Genomic DNA, 19,535 nt, shown 5'->3' on the forward strand with positions numbered 1-19,535 from the left:
AAAAAAAACAACGCAAAACTTTCCATCCGTCGTCCTGCGACCGCTAAGTGTGTGCTCATGGTCTTGTTCTCGGGCAAGACAACATGAACCATGAGGACTGTCTAAATCTTAGACAACAACCGGCAGTCAATATTGTCTGAAGCACAAACTGCCTGTTGATCTTTTTTTCTTTGATCATTTTTTTACTGAGTGATTTGAACTTTGGGAGCACATTGGACAGTAATTTGCATTTCTGCCTCACAGTTGAGAGGTTTTGAATTTAAATCTCTGCTTCTCACGTGGAGTACGCATACCTTCCCAGCGCTTACATTGATTTTGCTCCCATAATAGTCAAAATCATCCCCACTGAAGGTGTGAATGTAAACGCTTGTTGTATATATACAAGACGCTCCCCACTTTACGAACGAGATACGTTCCGATCGGTCGTTCGTAAGGTGAATTTGATCGTAAATTGCTTCAGTGCTATATTTTGTATGGAATGTATGTTGAAGTCAAATACTGAAGGGGGAGGTATGAAACACAGACGCTCTAACAGTCGTAAACTAAATTCACACCTACTGCAGTACGACGACATATATCCTTGAGTCTTCAGTAAGCCATTACTGAAGCTGCTGGCACGTCATGACCGAATGACGTGCCATTACTTTAGTTATGAATCGCCATTCGCCTCCTCCTGTTGTACGTTAACTGGGACGAGGGAATTTTCTCCCCGCCCACATACGCTACATAGCGAGCTCGGCGGATCGGGTCCTGAACTCATTGGAAACACTTCAGCATAGCCGGACGCTGATTGGTCAGCTTTGGTGTCCGTCACGTTAACATCCAGCCCTTGAAACCTCCAATACATCTGTGTGTGTGCGTGCGTATGCGTGAAGCATGGTACGCAGCCAATCGCAAGCGAGCTCGACCGTAAATAGTCGCGCAATACAAAATCTAGGTTACAGAATTTCTGTCCGAACATTTTTCGACATACCGTACCCGCAAAAATGTTCGTATGTACTGTAACGTCGTAACTCTTTGTAAGTTGAGGAGCGTCTATACAGAATACGCTTTGCAATCGTTTTTGGACCAGTTCTGTGTTTATTTTGCATCTTTTGCAAACGTCAAATGCTATATGCCTGAGGTCATCTGCTACCCCAAACACGATGAAAAATGAATGAAGCAAATTAGACTTTACATGATGAATAACAAGAAAAACAATATCAAAAAGTGTGAGGCACTACAAAGTCAAAAAAATATAAAATGCTCACTGCATTGGTAAAGAGGGAGAAGTAGAGAAAGAGACAGAGAGAGAGACAGTGAGAGACGTTGGCTAGTGAGGTTCATGCTCGGTTAAAAGTTACCCCTGGACAAACACAAATGTGATAATGCACCCGATATCATAAGAGTTCCGATATCATGGCGTCTTTTATTTGAGACATGGTTTCATTTCATTCGCTTCGTGGTGGACGCAGCCACGCAAAGAAAATAAACACACAAATAAACATTTGTTTTCCCTTCTTTATCTTTTTTTGGTGGGTGAGTTTGGGGAGTAAACACGGTTGCAACGAGCTCACTTCTTGCGTAAGGAAAACTCATCAATATTTCAGTGCTTCCTCTGCAGCTTTCTCTGCCGCTCGCAAAGTAAGACAACACCAGGCCAGGGTGTTGTGTTCATCGTTGACACCTGTGGACTGCCCAGCAAGTCATTCCATCTGATGCAACGTTTAACAGTGAGGCAAAGTGACCCCGAGTGACCCCGAGTGACCCCGACTCTGCACTCATGATGGGCAAAAGTGGAGGCAATCGAGATGAGGCCATGCAGTGCACGAAGGCTCTGCGATGGGACTGCTTGTAAACAAGAGAAAGGTGATTTTGAACATCAGTTAAAAAAAAGGGCGATCTGGAGTACTGGAGGCAGCTTTGTGGTTTGGGCCACAATGGAAGCGCTCAAGACGCAGTCTTGGCATTTTGCAAAGAACCACATTGAAATCAATAGAGTAAAAGGGAGGAAAAAAGACAAAAAAAAACTGACATACACAAAAGAAAATTGGAGGAAAAGGATGCAGAAAACAAACATATACACAAAAGAATAAAAGAAAACCAAAAATGCATCAGATGCAACTAAAATGAAATATTACCCAACAATAACAAAAAAAATACATCAATACAACATATGTATTAAAAATAGCATGAATTTAAATATAAGACAGAAATGAAATCAAATCACAAAAAAACAGAAATTACAAAACAACATCAAATAAACATTTAATAAAATGAAATAAATATGAGAACACAAGAGTATTAACTCATTCACTGCCAGACATGTGCAAAAATGTGTCCACTCCAGTGCCAGGGCTTTTGTCATTGTCATTTGAATTCCATCACCCACGTAATATTGACTTTTAGGACTACATAAACATTTAATACAGCATTAGAAACCTTAGACTTTACACTTTCATCAGGAAAAAAAGAGTTAATTCCTAAATGATATGGGTCTGGAGTTATATGAGCTTGAAATGAGGGTGGCTGTCCAAAATACAATGCAATACATACCATCCATTTTCCGTACCGCTTATGCCTCATTCGGGTCGCGGGGGGTGTGCTGGAGCCTATCTCAGCTGTCTTCGGGCACGAGGCAGGGGACACCCTGAATTGGTTGCCAGCCAATCACTCCTAGGGACAATTTGGAGTGGTCAATCTGCCTGCCATGCATGTTTGTGGAGTAAGGGAGGAAACCGGAGGACCCGGAGAAGGCCCACGCGGGCCCGGGGAGAACATGTATACTCCACACAGGGAGGCCAGACCGGGACGCGAACCGGCGACCTCTGCACTGTGATTACCGGGCCACCCTGCAATACATACATACATATTGGTTTATATAGCGCTTTAACAACAGCGGAAGCTGGAACAAAGCGCTAACATAGAAAAAAAGGAAATGCTGCCCCCTTGTGGAAGGGAAAAAAAAACATTGCCAGAGGTATGACCAGCATTTTACCAGCACCCAAGAATGAAAAAAACAAAACCCGAACAAATTCGTGAATGACTCTCTATGTCATATTTTCAATTCCCGAATAAATTCGTGAATGACAGTGAATGAGTTCAACGGGAACAAAACGGGGAGACAATTAAAAACTTCATGAATCTAAAACTAGACTGTTCCTTTAAGGCTCGATATTTCAATAACTCATAATGACAAAATGCATGGGGCGTGACCACTGTACAAGCATCAAGATAGTTAAAAAAACAACATCAATATATACATGGAATGCACAATGCATAGCTCGTTCTTGTTCATCCAGGCACCGCTTTGAAGACTGTATCATAAAAATGCAAAACTAGAATTCGCATGGTCCTGGAAATGGGGAAACCAAGTTTAGGTGCTGAAAAAAGGCGGAGGTGGTCAATGTGCATACACGAAAAGTTTGTTCAGGCGTCCGTGGCGGTGAGGGCGTTAGATTGGCTCCACATAATTGGCAGGGTAGAGACCCAACTGGCCGCTGTCTAGACGTCCTTTGCACCAACCCTGCTCGTCCTCCTCTTCTAACTTGGTCAGTTCGTCACCTTTGTCAAGAATCAGAAGAACAGTTTTACAATGACAGCGTTAAGAATGAATGAATCTTCAGTTTGGCATTTGGGGTCCTCGGTTCATACGGCATATTCCGATTTAAAGATTTGGGGTGCCGTCATCGCATTGTCACAGGTGCTGTGTTATGAATGAATGACACTTTGGGTTAACATGTGACACTTACCTGCTTGAAAGCTAAGCTCATCCTGCTCCTGGCCCTCGTAGTCGTATAGTGCCCGGACTCTGACACCACCGGCCGAGTCTTCGTCGAAAGGGTTCGCGCCGCCGTTGGTGTTGCTGGCAGAGTTTGGTGCCGTCTGGTCCTCATCTGACCACTCGTTCGAGGCCCTGTGCGGCTGGTTCTTTTCGTAGCTACTCATGCTAAAAGAACCCAAGAAATAAAGACAGAAGAAGAAGTGATTTTTATTGGCCAAGAACCTTTGAATTCGGTTTTTACCCAGACTTTCTCACCTGCCCTGATCTCCAGCTTGGGACCGATCAACTGTTGGTGTGACGTTGGTCAGAAGGATGGAATCATTGCCTTTCTTTGACTTTTCTTTCTTCGTGATACTGTGGTTTAGCTCCGGGTTGTACTCCTGCAAGAGAAACATGTGTAAATGATTGGTGCGCTGCCATTGGACGAAGCACTTAGCCCGCCCGACCGACACAAGGCCGGTACCTCAAAATGGGGCCAGTTCATGTGCATGCCGGGGCCATGATTATTGTTGAACCATTGGAGATCTTCCTCAGCACTGGCGGATGTGATGACACGTTCTAGTTCCCCGTACACTGATGCGTAACTTTGGAAAAACAGAAAGGGATCACAGTGTAGTTCTCAAGAAAAGGTTGTTGCTGTATACCACAATCAGTCATCACATGAATCAAACCTTTGGTCTTCAGTGAGGTTGATATGGCGTTTGATGTCCAAGAGCACCTCCCTGAGGAAGCACAGTCTCTTCTCTTCAAACTGCTGACTCTGTTCAAAGACCTGCTCCATGTTCTCCATGTACTGAGGTGTGCACTTGTTGAGCTCATCTAGAGCTTTTTCGTATTTGTCCTTGGCCTGAAGATTGAAAAATCAATAAACAAGCAATGAATCAACGGTCAAAGGAAAACAGAGGTCAGCAGAAGTCGGCATCAGGATTAAGATTTTGAGACCAAGAGAGAAGCCGAGCATGCGTAATGAATTACACATGACCATGACAGAGTTTCTACTCTGAAGAAAATGTTGGTATGTTGGATCACAGACTCTTCCAAAAGTTCTCACCTTCTGTGAATCAACTTTGCACTTGTCCACTTTCTCGTGGAGTTTCTTCAGCTGGTCAGCAGTCACTGAGGATTCACTCTTGCCGTTGGTCTCCCTGGTTGATGCCAGCTTCTCCTCTTTACATGCAATGTGGTATGACTTTTTGGCAGCCTCAAGCTGATGACAAAAGACACGTTTGTCAATCAGGAAACGGTTCACTGGATTTCCGTTTTTTTGACGATAAGAACCCAACAATTGGTTGCTTCCAAAAACCGGGAAAAGTCTTTTTATTCACAGGTCATATTTTGAGACAGGAATGTGTACTTCGGCTTCTCTTACCTCCTTCAACTTTTTAGCCCAGGGCTTCTGGGCCTTCTTGAATCCCTCATCTGCCTCTTTGGTTTCCTTAAATCCTCCCATCATCTGCTTGTGGTATGATTCTTTCTGCCAGTTCTTCACCTTCTCAAAGTCCTCGCTCATCAGGTTGTTCTTCACTTCATGATGGAGATCACTCACCCTCTCCGCCTCGATCATGAGCGACATCCAAGCGCGTTCTACTGTGCCGTACTGGGGACCTGGCGCAAGGGCAGGGTGAGCGTTAGTGTTGTTTTAGACCTATGTTTCGCAGACCTCTGATTTTGAGACACCCTCTGACCTTTGTCCACCAGCTGTCTCCATCTCTTGGACCACTCCGTCAATTGTTGGGAATAGGCCTTCTCGATTTTAGCTCGCTCCTGGATGCAATTCATGAGGTCATTGCAGAGCCTGTGACCGTCGTCAATTCTTTTCACTGTACGCTTGTAGTTCCCTACCTATCCGATATAAAAGAAGATTCTAAATCAGACGTGTCAATAGAGACATCTGCATCCTTCGTGAAGATTTTCATAAGCTACCTAATCAGGAAGTGAAAATTGGCAAACATTTGCAGATGGACCACTTCAACCTTTTGACAGTTTATAGTCTTCTGGGACGGAAACCATCTAATCAAAACCCTAAATGCTACCTGTAAATCAAACTGTAACCCCAAACCACAAACCAAATTACCCAAACTGTACCAACTGAGAGCAACAAGACATCATTTTCCCCTCAAATTAACCACATATCCTGACAAAACCCTCTCAACATTTCTCTCAGGTTTTTCTGCACTAAACCGATCAAACATTTTGTGCACTACAGCACAAAACCTTTCCCACAATTGCTAGACTACATCCACATATCCATTATCTGATCCGCCACGAGGGTTGTGGGTGCCTGGAGCCGATCCCAGCTGTCTTCAGGCAGGAGGTGTGTGGGAACACCCTCAACCGTTTAGCAGTCAATCGCAGGGCCTACATCGACAAACAACCATTTAATTGTGGAAGAGTCATGGTAATAAATTGGGAAACATTTGAGTTAAAGTCAGAAGAGCAAGGTCCGCATACAGTACAAGAAACTTTACATTTCAAAAGAAACAGCGTAAAACTCTGATCTGTGTTACATTATGAAGGGTTTTCCTTAGGTTCGAGAGATTAGCTAGTACGCTATTCCAAGGAGACTGTCAGTTTAATTATTAGACCTTAGTGAATATCACTGGTCATGAAATGTGGCCAACAAACAAACCCAAAAAGGCTTGTATTATACCCGCAGATGTATCATCGGCATGGCAGAACTGCTGAGTCGGCACACCGCGATGCAGTGAGGCATAGTGATGTAGGGACGGCGGGCTGGAAGATGACACCTTTGCTGCTCCTGCTAAATGTGCAAATGAACGGTGTGTTGATGATAGAACACTGCAAAGTGGAAGGGATAATGCGATTTCTCTTCTATTTTGCCCAAATGGAATGTCAGCCGGCAGGCTGGATTTTGGCCCCTGAACGCCTTCTCTTGGGCTATCGCAGATGGAGTTAAAGTAGTTAACCATGTCTTTTTTGTGTGTTTTTATCGCATATAATTCAGATTGTTACTGTTTACTCCAAAGATAAGCCGTTTATTAAGAATTGTGTTCCTGGACTGAAATGTGATCTTAACTCATTCAATGTATTCAGGATTTGAAAATAAGACGTAGAGTGCCATTCCCGAATTCAGAGTGCCATTCCCGAATTTGTTCAATTTATTCACCACGAGGGGGAAGCATTTTCCTTTTTTCCATGCTAGCGTTTTGTTCCAGCTTCTGCTGTTGTTAAAGCGCTATATACACCTACATGTATGTATTGCATTGTATTTTGGACACCCACCCTAATTTCAAGCTCATATAACTCCAGCCCCATATAATTTAGGAATTCGCTCTTTTTTCTAATGAAAGAAGATAATCTAAGGTTTCTGATGCTGTATTGAATGTTTATGTAGTCCTAAAACTCAATATTCTGTGGGTCCTGGAATTCAAGTGACAATGACAAAAACCCTGGCACTGGAATGGACACATTTTGCACATGTCTGGCAGTAAATTAGGTAAAATAATCAGATATCTCTCATGGGAGATTTTAGTAAACCCCATTTGCTGGAATACCGGTACAGAAAAACCACCAAACTGCCATATCGCCTCTTTGTTGGTCAACAGTGTTGGCTGCTATATATAATGAATGAGGGGTGGGAATGAACTCCAGTTACTCATGGCTTGCTTGTGCTGTGAAACTCGATTTGGCGATGCCATGTCTTTGTCAACACACACAATGTTGAATCTTATTGGGTACAGTGGCTTGATAGCTGAGCTTTTACATCCTGGACTTCAATATTATAATGTCGATTTTTGAACCTAGAAAAGTAACAAATTCAGCTAAATTTGAACATTAGTCACCACTTCCGATTTAAGTTAACACTCGTCTCACTCCGATCAGTGATGTTCAGGAGGATTACTGTCTGTTCTCCTTGATCTACCAGGAAAAGACTAGGGTTGTTAATCAGTTTCTGAAAAACTACAGAGTCCTTTGGCAACACAAAATTCCTACTTATTTCAAACCGATAAACACTTTAAGGCAAAAATTAGTGCATTCAAAAGATAGGCTGCCAAATGAAAAACAAAGTAATGTAGTTTATTCAATACATTGTAAGAATAAAAATTGTAAAGAGCAGTACATTGGGGAGACTAAAACAATTCTCCCAAAAATATTTTATCAACATCGCAGGGATAATACTAGTGGGCCTCAATCGGTGGTACATTTGCACCTAAAAGCTAGCAACCACTCATTTGACGACAATGAGGTTAAAATTTTTGGTGAAATAACATAGATGGTTTGAAAGGGGAGTAAAAGAAGCGATTTTCATAAAACAACTAAATCCTTCATTAAACCGGTTTGGTGGGGTGAGGTTCAATTTGGATCGTTCATACAATAGCCTGCTTAGGCAACATAGGATTAGTAATACTGATGAGGTGATACCGGTCGAAGTGGGGCAATCAGGCCAGTCGTTAGTCAGGACAATAGGAACACTCAGTGGAGTGGCAGGGAGTAGTCCTCTGCTCCCCCCAACCTGAGAGCAGAGACCTATCATAGCAGAGTCCGGCACCGCCATGTCTGGACAGTAGGTATATATATATATATATATATATATATATATATATATATATATATATATATATATATATATATATATATATACAGTAAAGTCTCGTTATATCGATATCAGATATATCGATAGTCCCGGTTATATCGATACTATTTCTATGCACGCACGGAGAAAATTAAATGCAAACAGGGTCGGATATATCGATAGTCCCGGTTATATCGATATTTTTTCGGACTCCCTTGAATATCGATATAACGAGACTTTACTGTATATATATATATATATATATATATATATATATATATATATATATATATATATATATATATATAGTGTCCATCAAATGTGGCATATACCAAGGTGATGCACTCTCCCCACTGCTGTTCTGCATAGGACTGAACCCCCTCAGCCAGATAATCGCCAAGACAGGCTATGGATACCGCCTCAGAAATGGAGCTACGATCAGTCACCTCCTCTACATGGATGACATAAAGCTGTATGCTAAGAGCGAAAGGGACATAGACTCCCTGATCCACACAACCAGGATCTACAGCAGTGATATCGGAATGTCATTCGGGCTGGAGAAATGTAGTCGGATGGTGACTAAGTGGGGCAAGGTAGTCCACACTGAAGGGGTCTCACTCCCTGAAGGAACAATAGCAGACATTGAAAAGAGCTACAAGTACCTCGGTATACCACAGGCCAATGGCAACCTCGAACTAGCAACAGGAAAGCGGCTACGACCAAATACCTCCAGCGGGTGAGGCAAGTCCTCAGAAGCCAGCTCATTGGCAAGAACAAGACCCGGGCAATAAACAGCTATGCCCTGCCAGTGATCAGATACCCTGCAGGAATAATAAGGTGGTGTATATATATATATATATATATATATATATATATATATATATATATATATATATATATATATATATATATATATATATCATCTCATTTTCCGTACCGCTTATTCCTCATTAGGGTCATGGGGGTTGCTGGAGCCTATCTCAGCTGTCTTCGGGCACGAGGCGGGGGACACCCTGAATTGGTTGCCAGCCAATCGCAGGGCACACAAAGACATACAACAGTCACTCTCACACTCACACCTAGGGATGAATCTGCCTGCCATGCATGTTTTTGGAGTGTGGGAGGAAACCGGAGGACCCGGAGAAAACCCACGCGGGTCCGGGGAGAGCATGCAAGCTCCACACAGGGAGGCCGGACCGGGATGCGAACCGGCGACCTCTGCACTGTGAAGCCGGTGTGCTAACCACTCGACTACCGGGCCGCCCCTATACAGTAAAGTCTCGTTATATCGATATCAGATATATCGATAGTCCCGGTTATATCGATACTATTTCTATGCACGCACGGAGAAAATTACATGCAAACAGGGTCGGATATATCGATAGTCCCGGTTATATCGATATTTTTTCGGACTCCCTTGAACGAGACTTTACTGTGTGTATATATATATATATATATATATCTATATCGATGGACCACTCCTGTACGACTGAGAGCTTACACAGACGTTTTGTTAAACATGTTCAATATTTACGGTTGAAAATCGGTTTAATCTATTTTTTCCAGTACGGATACCTTGTGGTCAGTCTTGGTACTTTAACAGACCTGTGTTTGACGGCGGGGATTTGCAATGCATCTCAGTAGGAGTCAGTAAACTGACTCTTAAACCCTTGAGAGAAACCGCCTGCATAATCAAGAAATCCAGATCAGGGTTGTCCCCCTTTAACTCGGAGTCTTTAAACGCCTCTCTCCCAGAGTCTGCCAGGAGAAGTCCCAACTCACCCTCAATCCTGAGGATAAGTAGCATAGACTAAGGATGCCTGAAGTACGAGTCTACAGAGGACTTTCAGACCTGCACTGACTTTTGCAGTAAGACTGTTTAAGACTGTTGTCTGATGTGCAAGTGACAGATATACAAATCATTTGGGATCTGTTTTACGCAGGATGTTAAATATTAATGCATCCTCACAGAGCTCCACGGTGAGGTTCACCAAGAGTTCAATCACCAAAGGCTTTAAAAGAAAAAAAATCCATCCTTCTCACCTCCCAGAAACTGTCAGTATTCTCCTCCAGGCTAGCTGACTCGTCGAATGCGCCAGACATGGTGGCAATGGGGTCTTCGTTAGCACCTCTTATGCGCTGCAAGGGCGAAATGAGAACAGACATGAAAAATTCTGCATATTAATATTCTCGCAAATACCTCATTGCATATTTTATTCACTAAAATGGCGCGTTGAGTAATATTAGACCAGTGGTTCTTAATTTTGTTGGAGGCACCGAACACCACCGGTTTCAGATGCTCATTCACCGAACCCTTCTTTCAATGACTTCCCACTAACTGCAGACGAGACTGAGGGGTGGACCTCTGCAGCAGAGGATCCACCGAACCCCTGGAGTTCGATCCAACCCAGTTTGAGAACCACTGTACTAGACAGTTATGCAATCTTCTTCTTCTTTTCCTTTCAGATTTTCCATTCAAGAGGCCGCCACAACAAATCAGTGTCCTCCATCTTTAGGGGTTTGATCCGCATGCTTGTTTTGGACAAGCTTTTATGTCGGATGCCCTTCCTGACACAACCCTCTGTATTTATTGGGGCTTGAGTTATGCAATCATAGATACGTTTCATTCACAGGTAATAATCCTTTTAAAACACCACACACATCTGTGCATTATTTTCTTTACTTTGCAAGGTTAGTTTGGTAGCAGCTAATCGTGTATTCAGTGATAACAGTACAAAGTCTCTGTGGTGAAACACTATGAAAGGTGAAACACTGTGACAAAAAAAACAGATTGTGAACACTGAAAGGTTGTCCGTCCGTTTCTATTCCCCATTGAGCTGAGATTAATATATAGAAAGGCCGGCCATTAATCTTCACTGGGATTGACCCGGTGACATTTCCTTGGGGGACAAGAGGAGCCTAAACTTGCAGAGTCACCATGTAAATCAATAAAACACCGCCCAGATGTTGCAAATTAATTAGGAGAGTGTTTAGAGTTAAACAGACCCAGTTAATTATTGTCCAGACAAATAAGCTCTCGGAGCTCTGATGCTAACTTCCACCAATGCCTCTCACAAAGCAAAAAATATTCGGTTAATATCATGCATATAGGTGCTGTTAGCGTAGCATGAAGACAAGAAGCCACAAACTGCATTGTGTCAGAAACAAGATACCATTGCTAAGCAAAAAAAAAGAGGAGTGGTAGTTTTGACATCCGTTAAATGCTAACTCCGTGCTAGCGATGAAGCATCCAACCACCGGTATTGGTATTGACCATCAAACAAATAAATAACTACTTCAACATAAGAACATATTCATAATTTACAGGATAAGAAAATGTAAACGAGAAACATTATGAGGAAAGGGTGACACCTGGAAAACAATAGAAAGAGAATGGTTGTGTTTTGATTGGAGATCAGTGGGTTGGGGGCTGGGGGTGGGGCGGCAGCGGCGTGGGTATTTGGGTCAACCATCATGACACTTGACAATGGAGAGGGAAAGAGAGCAATGTCAATGGAGTGAGATAGCTAGATAGCTAGCTAGATGGATAGCTAGCTCGATGGATAGCTAGAGAGAGCTAGAGAGAGAGAGAGAGAGAGAGAGAGAGAGAGAGAGAGAGAGAGAGAGAGAGAGAGAGAGAGAGAGAGAGAGAGAGAGAGAGAGAGAGAGAGAGAGAGAGAGAGAGAGAGAGAGAGAGAGAGAGAGAGACTGAGAGAGAGAGGATTTTACCTATATCTAAAATCCACTCACTCCATTGAGAAATTGTGATCCAACTCCACTTGATGGTTTCGGGTCTTCGCAACATGCATTAGCTTCCAACCAAGAGGAGGCTTTTGTTACACAAAGCTTTTTTACTTTGAAACCAATGCCACCGAGCTGACAACACGCAAACAACAAAGGCTGCGCTGCTCGTCTCAAAGACACTTCAGAGAAAGAACCACAACGACCAATCTGGTTGAGCCAGAGGCATCAACTGCACAAGACAAAGACCAGCAAAGCCCCCCTTGCCTGAACAAAAGCTTACCCCTAGTACTCCATTAGCGACGGCAGAAAGGAGAGACACGTGGTCTTGGACAACAACGTCCTCCAATTCCGAGCCTCAAGACCATCAAGAAATTCAGCGAGGAACGGAACAAGAATCAACGTTCAATGTGTGTGTTTGTGGATGTTAGCGAGGGATAATCCTGTAATGTTGAGCTCGAGAGGTTCCGCTGAGCCGGGGGGGTACACAAAGAGGAGAAATGAGGCGGTTGGGGGCGGTGGGGGTGACTTGGTGGGTGTGTTGCTGCCACACGTCTTTCAGATCCTCAGATTTTTGTTATGGTTTGTAGCCTTGCGGCATTAGGATTCAAACTGGATGGTTGAAGACAGTGGTCCCTAGTCTTTTTTATGCACTACGTATCTAAAACAACTATATTTTGATGGACTAGCATAGAATCAAATAAAATCAATCATAAAACATTACATTGGGTGTTGTTGTAACTGTGGGCGCTTTGCATTGGCTTCTTTTTTGTACCATCTTCGGCGACAATGACAAAAGTCTAAAACTCATGACCAGTGCTCTGTAATGTTTGGTTGCCGAAAATTCTGATTCAAAAACAGGATGTTGGAAAATGTGACATGGTATTCGGTGCCTTGCATGCAATTTTGAAGTGGTCATTGTGTTATTAAAGCTGCTCGCCACCAGTCGTTTACCGTCAGGGCCTGGAAGGCCTTCTCTATTGGCCTAAAAATATCTTAATCACAGATTGATGTGAATTATATTATGTCCATGAATTATTTTTAAATAATTTCAAATTGCAGTGGTGGGCCGTCAGGGCCTACAAGACCTTCTTTGCTGGCCTAGAAATATCTGAATCACAGACTGATGTTAATTATATTTTGTCCATGAATTCTTATTAAATAATACCAAAGTGTCTTCCATCTTAATTTCATTGTCTTTCACCCGATGTGCTGCTTCCAGGTGTGGGTTTTCGTATTTAAACATTTAACCAATCACATTTCAGGCATCATTTGTTTCCAGGGTCCGAAATCAACCTGGATGCCTTCACAATCTGTTCTGTGGGCCCTGTCCCATCAAATGTGTCAATCAAGCTGTTGCTTTAACCAATCAGATTTCAAGTTGGCAACCAAAAAGGGGTACCAAAGCCGTCTTGCAGGCACTGGTCAATGTCAGAGTTTTCGCAATCCATGATTGGCTAGTCACTATCCTATCATAGTTTGCGAAAACTGCTCTTATCATAAGCCGCTAGTGTCAATCTAGTTTTGTAATACAAAGGATCACCCTCGCGGAGTTTCATTTGAAGCCCGAGGCAGTGTTTGAGAAGCTGATAACACAAAGGGCGGAGGCGATATTTGCGGAGATACAGTACAAGGCATGCAGAGAGAGAGATACAGTGGTAGTAAAATGAAGAGAGAGTCAAGTTATTCTAATGATATTTCGAAACACAACCAGATTGTGGGACCTTGTTGTCGGATTACTTCTCAAGGGCTACAAACCCTGAAAAAAAGATCACATTTGAATTTTGCCAGTTCAAAATTGCGATTTATGCCGTCGCACGCACAACTACTGGTTCTGATTTCCGATGAGAGTTTGTAACCATTGGACAACAGACACTCCCCTACTTACGAACATTCGAGTTCAGAACAACGGTACATACGAACAATGTTTTAATAACATATGTAGTATTCTCTCCAGTTGTACACGTACATATCTTTATCGAGCATATATTTTATTAAACATGTATTTTTCAGTAGAAACCAATAAATGTTTATATAAGCCTTAGACATACATTCCATACAAAATATAGCACTGAAGCAACTTACAAACAAATTCACCTTACAAACGACCGTTCGAAACTATCTTGTTTGTAAGTTCAGGAACGTCTGTAATTTAATTCAATATTTCATTTGTGCCTGAGCACCACCGGGCAGAGCATAAGATCTCTTGGGAATCTCTATGAATCACCTTTTAAAGTTAGACATTTTTGCGAGACTGTGTACCCTAACAGCTTAATTAACCCATTTACGCCGACAATAGAAAATATTTTCAGATTGGTTTATAACTTTGGATATAGGGTAATAAGGTTGTGAAAAACTCAAAAATGGCATCCACTTAGCTGCACAGTGTATAGTTTCTGAGATATGAGCCGTGATCACTTGGACACGCTCAGCACAAGAGGGTATAAAAATGAATGAATTTAACTTTGTTCATATGAACACACTCGGCGTAGGAGCTAATAAATTACCTCACAGGAAAAAATAAAAATATTCCTTCGTGCCTATTGGAAAGGTAGAATTTTTTTTTTTAATGCCAGGCACCTGCAAATTTCGCCAAGACACATGACATTGTGTGAAGAATTGTAGCAACATGAACAAAAGGATCTCTGAGCAACGTTTCTAACCCAGAACCTCAAAACTGTGGCACAAACCTGCTAACCACACATTCACAACGCAACAGTGCCCATAAATATACACGTTAAAAAAAACAACACTAGATGAGAAGACGTACAGAACCTGAAGTATTCCTGACGCCGCCGTCCGCAACAGCTGCTGACCACTACGCAGCACGCCCTCAACACACACATGTAACACATACGCCTACACGCGTACACTACAAGAGTGAACTTTGCTATTTCCTCGCAAAGACACATAAGGCCATCAATAATTAGCAAAGGAGAGTCGTCGTAGGGAGTAGGAGGAAGAACACAAAGGAGAGACTATTAGTGAGAAGGATGACCTGGCACTTAGACATCATTGGTTTGGCTGGCAGAGAATTATATGTGGAGGAATGCTGGAGAAGCAGGAGTGTCTTTGGGTGTCCCAAAACCCTCAACCAAGTTGATATTGATTTGACAGACAGTGATACCTCAGTTTACGAATGCTTTAGCTAACGAACTTTTCACCTTATGAACATTAAATTTGCTAGAATATAGTCTTTGCATATTAACTAGTTTTCGGCGGACTGACCAAACCACACAGCGCCACAGTGGCTGGCGGACTAGTTTTCGGTGGATGAACACCAAACCACGCGGTCGAACAGTGCCACGGTGGCTGGCGGACTACTTTTCCACACCCCCTTTGAGTGCAGACGTGGTTTGCTATCGAGTGGAGAACTTTACTATTATGTGACCGAAAAAGACCCCACCACAGGCTAGTGTTAAGCCGAAGAAGACATTAAGGAGATCATCGAAAAACACGAACGAGGTGTGTGTTTGTGTGACTTAGCGTCCCAGTACCAGTATGCTAAGTCGACCAGTGCTACGTGTTGCTATGGGTGTTTCTGTGTTGTCTAAGCAACGGTGTCAGGCAATAGTAGAGGTTGAAAAAAAAAATCTGTTGATTTGGATTAACGAAAAGCAGCTAGCAGGCGACAGTGTGGGTGAGGGTATTATCGCCGTGATAGCACGGCAACTTCACTCGATTATCATCAAGAGGCAACTACATCAACAACCATCAGCACTGTGAAGCCGGTGTGCTAACCACTCGGCTACCGGGCCGCCTATTATTAATATTATTATTATTATTATTATTATTATTATTATTATTATTATTATTATTATTATTATTATTATCATTCTGCACATTAGGTTTAGGTTTAGCAGTGACTTTAACTTGTGTGGATGTTCGTATGTCCAAATATGCCAAGTAATTGGCTGGTGACCGACCAGCTCAGAGTGAGCAGGAGCTTTTCCTGGCTGAATCTGGGAGAGAGTTTCCTCACCATCCTGTCGCAGGAACTATGCAAACTCAAAATGTTCATATATATATATATATATATATATATATATATATATATATATATATATATATATATATATATATATATACACAGTAAAGTCTCGTTTTATCGATATCGGATATATCGATAGTCCCGGTTATATCGATACTATTTCTATGCACGCACGGAGAAAATTACATGCAAACAGGGTCGGATATATCGATAGTCCCGGTTATATCGATATTTTTTCGGACTCCCTTGAATATCGATATAACGAGACTTTACTGTATATATATATATATATATATATATATATATATATATATAAGCGGTGTACACTTGTAACTCTTTTTTTGTGATGAAAGAAGAGAGTCTAAGGTTTCTTACGCCGCATTGAATGTTGATCTAGTCCTGCAATTTAAGTGACAATGACAAAAACCCTGGCACCGGAGTGGACACATTTTTACACGTCTGGAAGTGAATTGGTTAAACTGTTCCCACGAAGTTCAATACAAGCAATTGTCCTCACGTAACCCCTAATGGATTCGTTCATTGATTATCTGAGTGTAATGTCTAATGAAGATGACATACACACGTTGATTCCCAGACAGATGTTCCGGCCATCTGCGTGTCATCTAATCAGATTTCTAACCTCGGGGTGGGTGGGCTCGCTCCAAGTGACCCCCCAGTGTCCCATCCTACCATTGTGGGAGCTAATTTATGACATCTCAAATTAGAGTAGAAAATGACTTCAAGTGTCTAGTTATCAATTGGTTATTGATAGGCAATTTTGAAATGGAATCTCGCTGTTCACATTGAAGTTGAAGGGTTTCTGTTTAATTCTGTTTCATTTTTCAACTAGAGATGCAAGTCCACTTTACGATTGTTGCGCTGATCATGAAACAGGAAATATTTTCTCTCTAGCACAACAGGTTGTCATAACAACAATGAAAACACAAATAATAATTAGCATCATCATACTACCATTACTGCTACGACTACTACTACTACTAATAATAATAACCGCCACCACCAACAACAACAACAATAACAACAACAACAACAACAACAACAAGAATAAGAATAAGAATAAGAATAAGAATTGTCAACACCATCACAACACCACCAATGATGATAATAATAATAATAATAGTAATGATGATAATAATAATAATAATAATAATAATAATAATAATAATAATAATAATAATAATAATAATAATAATAAAATGACTTGAACAACAACAATAATAATAACTGCCAACATCACCACAACACAACACTACTACTTTACTACTAATAATAATAATACTACTACTATGAATAATAGTAATACTACTACTACTCCTACTTCTACTAATAATAATATGAATAGTAATAATAATACGACTATTACTACTACAACTACTACTCCTACTAATAATAATAACTATAACAACAATAACAAAAATAACAATAATGATAATAATGATAATAATAATACAATGGTGACTACTACTACTACTACTACTACTACTACTACTACTACTACTACTACTAATAATAATAATAATAATAATATGGCAATGAAAGTTAAGTTTCCATTTCCAAGCCAATTTCAGTAAATTACATTGATTCCAGGACATATATCAAACATTGACATTTTCATGTGACACCATCACAAATGCAAATCAGTTGTATGTATGCACCATGGCACCGCCAAACTGATCCCTCCCTCCATACACTCAGTTTGAATTGTTCCTCCAATTTGAATCAAATACGGTCTGTACTGTATGTTACTGTGCTTTTGTACAATCTTTAGCTGTCTGTGATCACTGAAGGAACACTTCAGCCCAAACAGCAGCTGGCATGAAATCAATGGAACTTATGAATCATTGAATATCAGTTATATTGTAAGTATACATAAGAATGGCCGAAGCCTTTCAGTATAATACAATCAATAGCCTTGGAAAACACCCGTTTAAAGTACAATGAGATGAGCTGTTAATGGGCTCCACCAAGGCCATGGCACATTTTATAAATAATAAATCCATCTATGCTATACTGGCAAAGTTAAAAGGTAAGGAGAGCTGCGTCAAGTTTATCGGGGTGCTTTATTTATTTTCTAATCTTATCTTATATTAGATTATATGATATCACCTTTAGTGGTTTGACAATGGACAAATTAACAGCAGCAAAGTTATGAAAGGATATATTAATAATGAAGTATTAATAATGCCGAAATTAATTAAAAATACAGAGAATAAAAACATGACCTAAATAAATGCATGCATGGTCATCAACACATGTACAGTATTATTATTATAATAGTCAATGTAAGACAAACATTTAAGCGTCACGGGATGGGGTTTTCGCCAGCCCAAGAAAATGATGTAGAAAATGATGTTAACTCGTTTTTTTCTCTAACAGTACGACAGTGAAATATCATCTCATACAAGCCTGGGCAGTTCTGAAAGGTTCAAATGTAAACGTGAGCAGTTTGATCTATTCTACACAATGCAGGCACTTCAGAACCGCGGACAGAGCCCACAGTGAAGGCCCCTGCCAGCTCAGATGCAATTGTACTGTTGTTTTGCGTGCATTCTTCCCCATGAATTGTTTTATGCGAATCTGCAATGAACTCGTTCAAAAGGAAAACGAAACCAGTGACACAGCAGCCGCGGTATATCGGTGACTCAAATCACGCCATACTAATATCCACTCTCGATTCTGACGTCCACAAAACTGTTATATAAAATCCCCCTCGGTATTTTTATTATTATTATTGTTGATACCCTACTACATCCTTTGGCTTTCATTCACGCTACCGTTATCGTGGAACGAAAATAATTCGTAAAAAATGCGTTTTAATCGCAGTTTTACAGCGCCCGTGAGAGGACAGCAAACAACCAACAAATGATTTGTTGAAAATCATATAAATGGTTTGAAGAGATGACATACCGACCAGACCGATCGATCCACTTGGCTCGCTTCAAACCTGCAAGACGCGGAGCATCATCAGACGTTTTGATGAACGTCGAGAGGGGTGACGTCAAGCTAGCGATGAATAGGCGCATTTCCCGGAGGCTCTTTTCTGCTTCAAAATAAAAGTCCCTTCGTAACCCGATTTTAAAAAAGGTGGCAACAACACCAAATCAGGGATCCCGAGACGAAATAAAGGACGTCTTAATGCTATGTTTTTCCATATAAAATATGCTGTATACAAGACCCACTTTAATTACACCCAAACATAACGTAAAAACAAACCTACCTTTATATTCATAACCACGATATATTTTGTTTGGAAATTCAAATTCAATCCTGTTAATTAGTTCCGTAAACCATGACCATTAAAAGCTATTTATTTTCTGTTTATTGCTATTTTTCATCATGCTATTCAAAAATACTACTCGCCGATTCATTATCTGAACCACGTCAGCCCCCAGAGGGTGGAGCCTTGTTTTGTGGTCTTTGGCCAGAAAAGGCGAGGGACACGCTCGGCTAGGTGCCAACCAATCGTAGGGCACACATTAACACAC

General features: G+C 41.3%; 1 protein-coding gene across 9 annotated transcripts; it reads right to left on the reverse strand.

Annotated features, from left to right (window-relative positions):
• Nucleotides 1-31: 31 nt before the first annotated feature.
• Nucleotides 32-19,077, reverse strand: pacsin1b (protein kinase C and casein kinase substrate in neurons 1b). 9 transcript variants are annotated; one of them, XM_089010739.1, is made up of 11 exons: nt 18,958-19,077; nt 10,341-10,436; nt 6,414-6,524; nt 5,449-5,527; nt 5,133-5,368; nt 4,815-4,970; nt 4,435-4,610; nt 4,227-4,347; nt 4,019-4,143; nt 3,732-3,928; nt 32-3,543 (listed from the first exon to the last, which is right to left on the reverse strand). In XM_089010739.1, the coding sequence occupies exons 2-11, from the start codon at nt 10,398-10,400 to the stop codon at nt 3,434-3,436; spliced, it is 1,371 nt and encodes a 456-aa protein (XP_088866865.1). In that variant the 5' UTR covers nt 10,401-10,436; nt 18,958-19,077; the 3' UTR covers nt 32-3,433. The 9 variants fall into 9 exon arrangements, with proteins under 9 accessions (XP_088866865.1, XP_088866861.1, XP_088866862.1 ...); XM_089010735.1 differs by having other exon boundaries at nt 5,449-5,605; XM_089010736.1 differs by lacking the exon at nt 18,958-19,077 and adding an exon at nt 14,809-14,872 and having other exon boundaries at nt 5,449-5,605.
• Between the last annotated feature and the right edge of the window lie 458 nt (nt 19,078-19,535).

The sequence above is a fragment of the Hippocampus bargibanti genome, linkage group LG12 (assembly GCF_051943395.1).
Source record: "Hippocampus bargibanti isolate YZ-2025 linkage group LG12, ASM5194339v1, whole genome shotgun sequence".
Taxonomy (NCBI): domain Eukaryota; kingdom Metazoa; phylum Chordata; class Actinopteri; order Syngnathiformes; family Syngnathidae; genus Hippocampus; species Hippocampus bargibanti.

What these genes read in the sequence shown, in the direction of transcription:
- pacsin1b (XM_089010735.1), bottom strand. Translation starts at nt 10,400, where the DNA reads ATGTCTGGCGCATTCGACGAGTCAGCTAGCCTGGAGGAGAATACTGAC. An exon ending in GGGCTAAAAAGTTGAAGGAG is followed by an intron (nt 4,971 to 5,132) that starts GTAAGAGAAGCC and finishes TTTTGTCATCAG; the next exon opens with CTTGAGGCTGCCAAAAAGTC. An exon ending in TGAGCTTAGCTTTCAAGCAG is followed by an intron (nt 3,544 to 3,731) that starts GTAAGTGTCACA and finishes TTCTTGACAAAG; the next exon opens with GTGACGAACTGACCAAGTTA.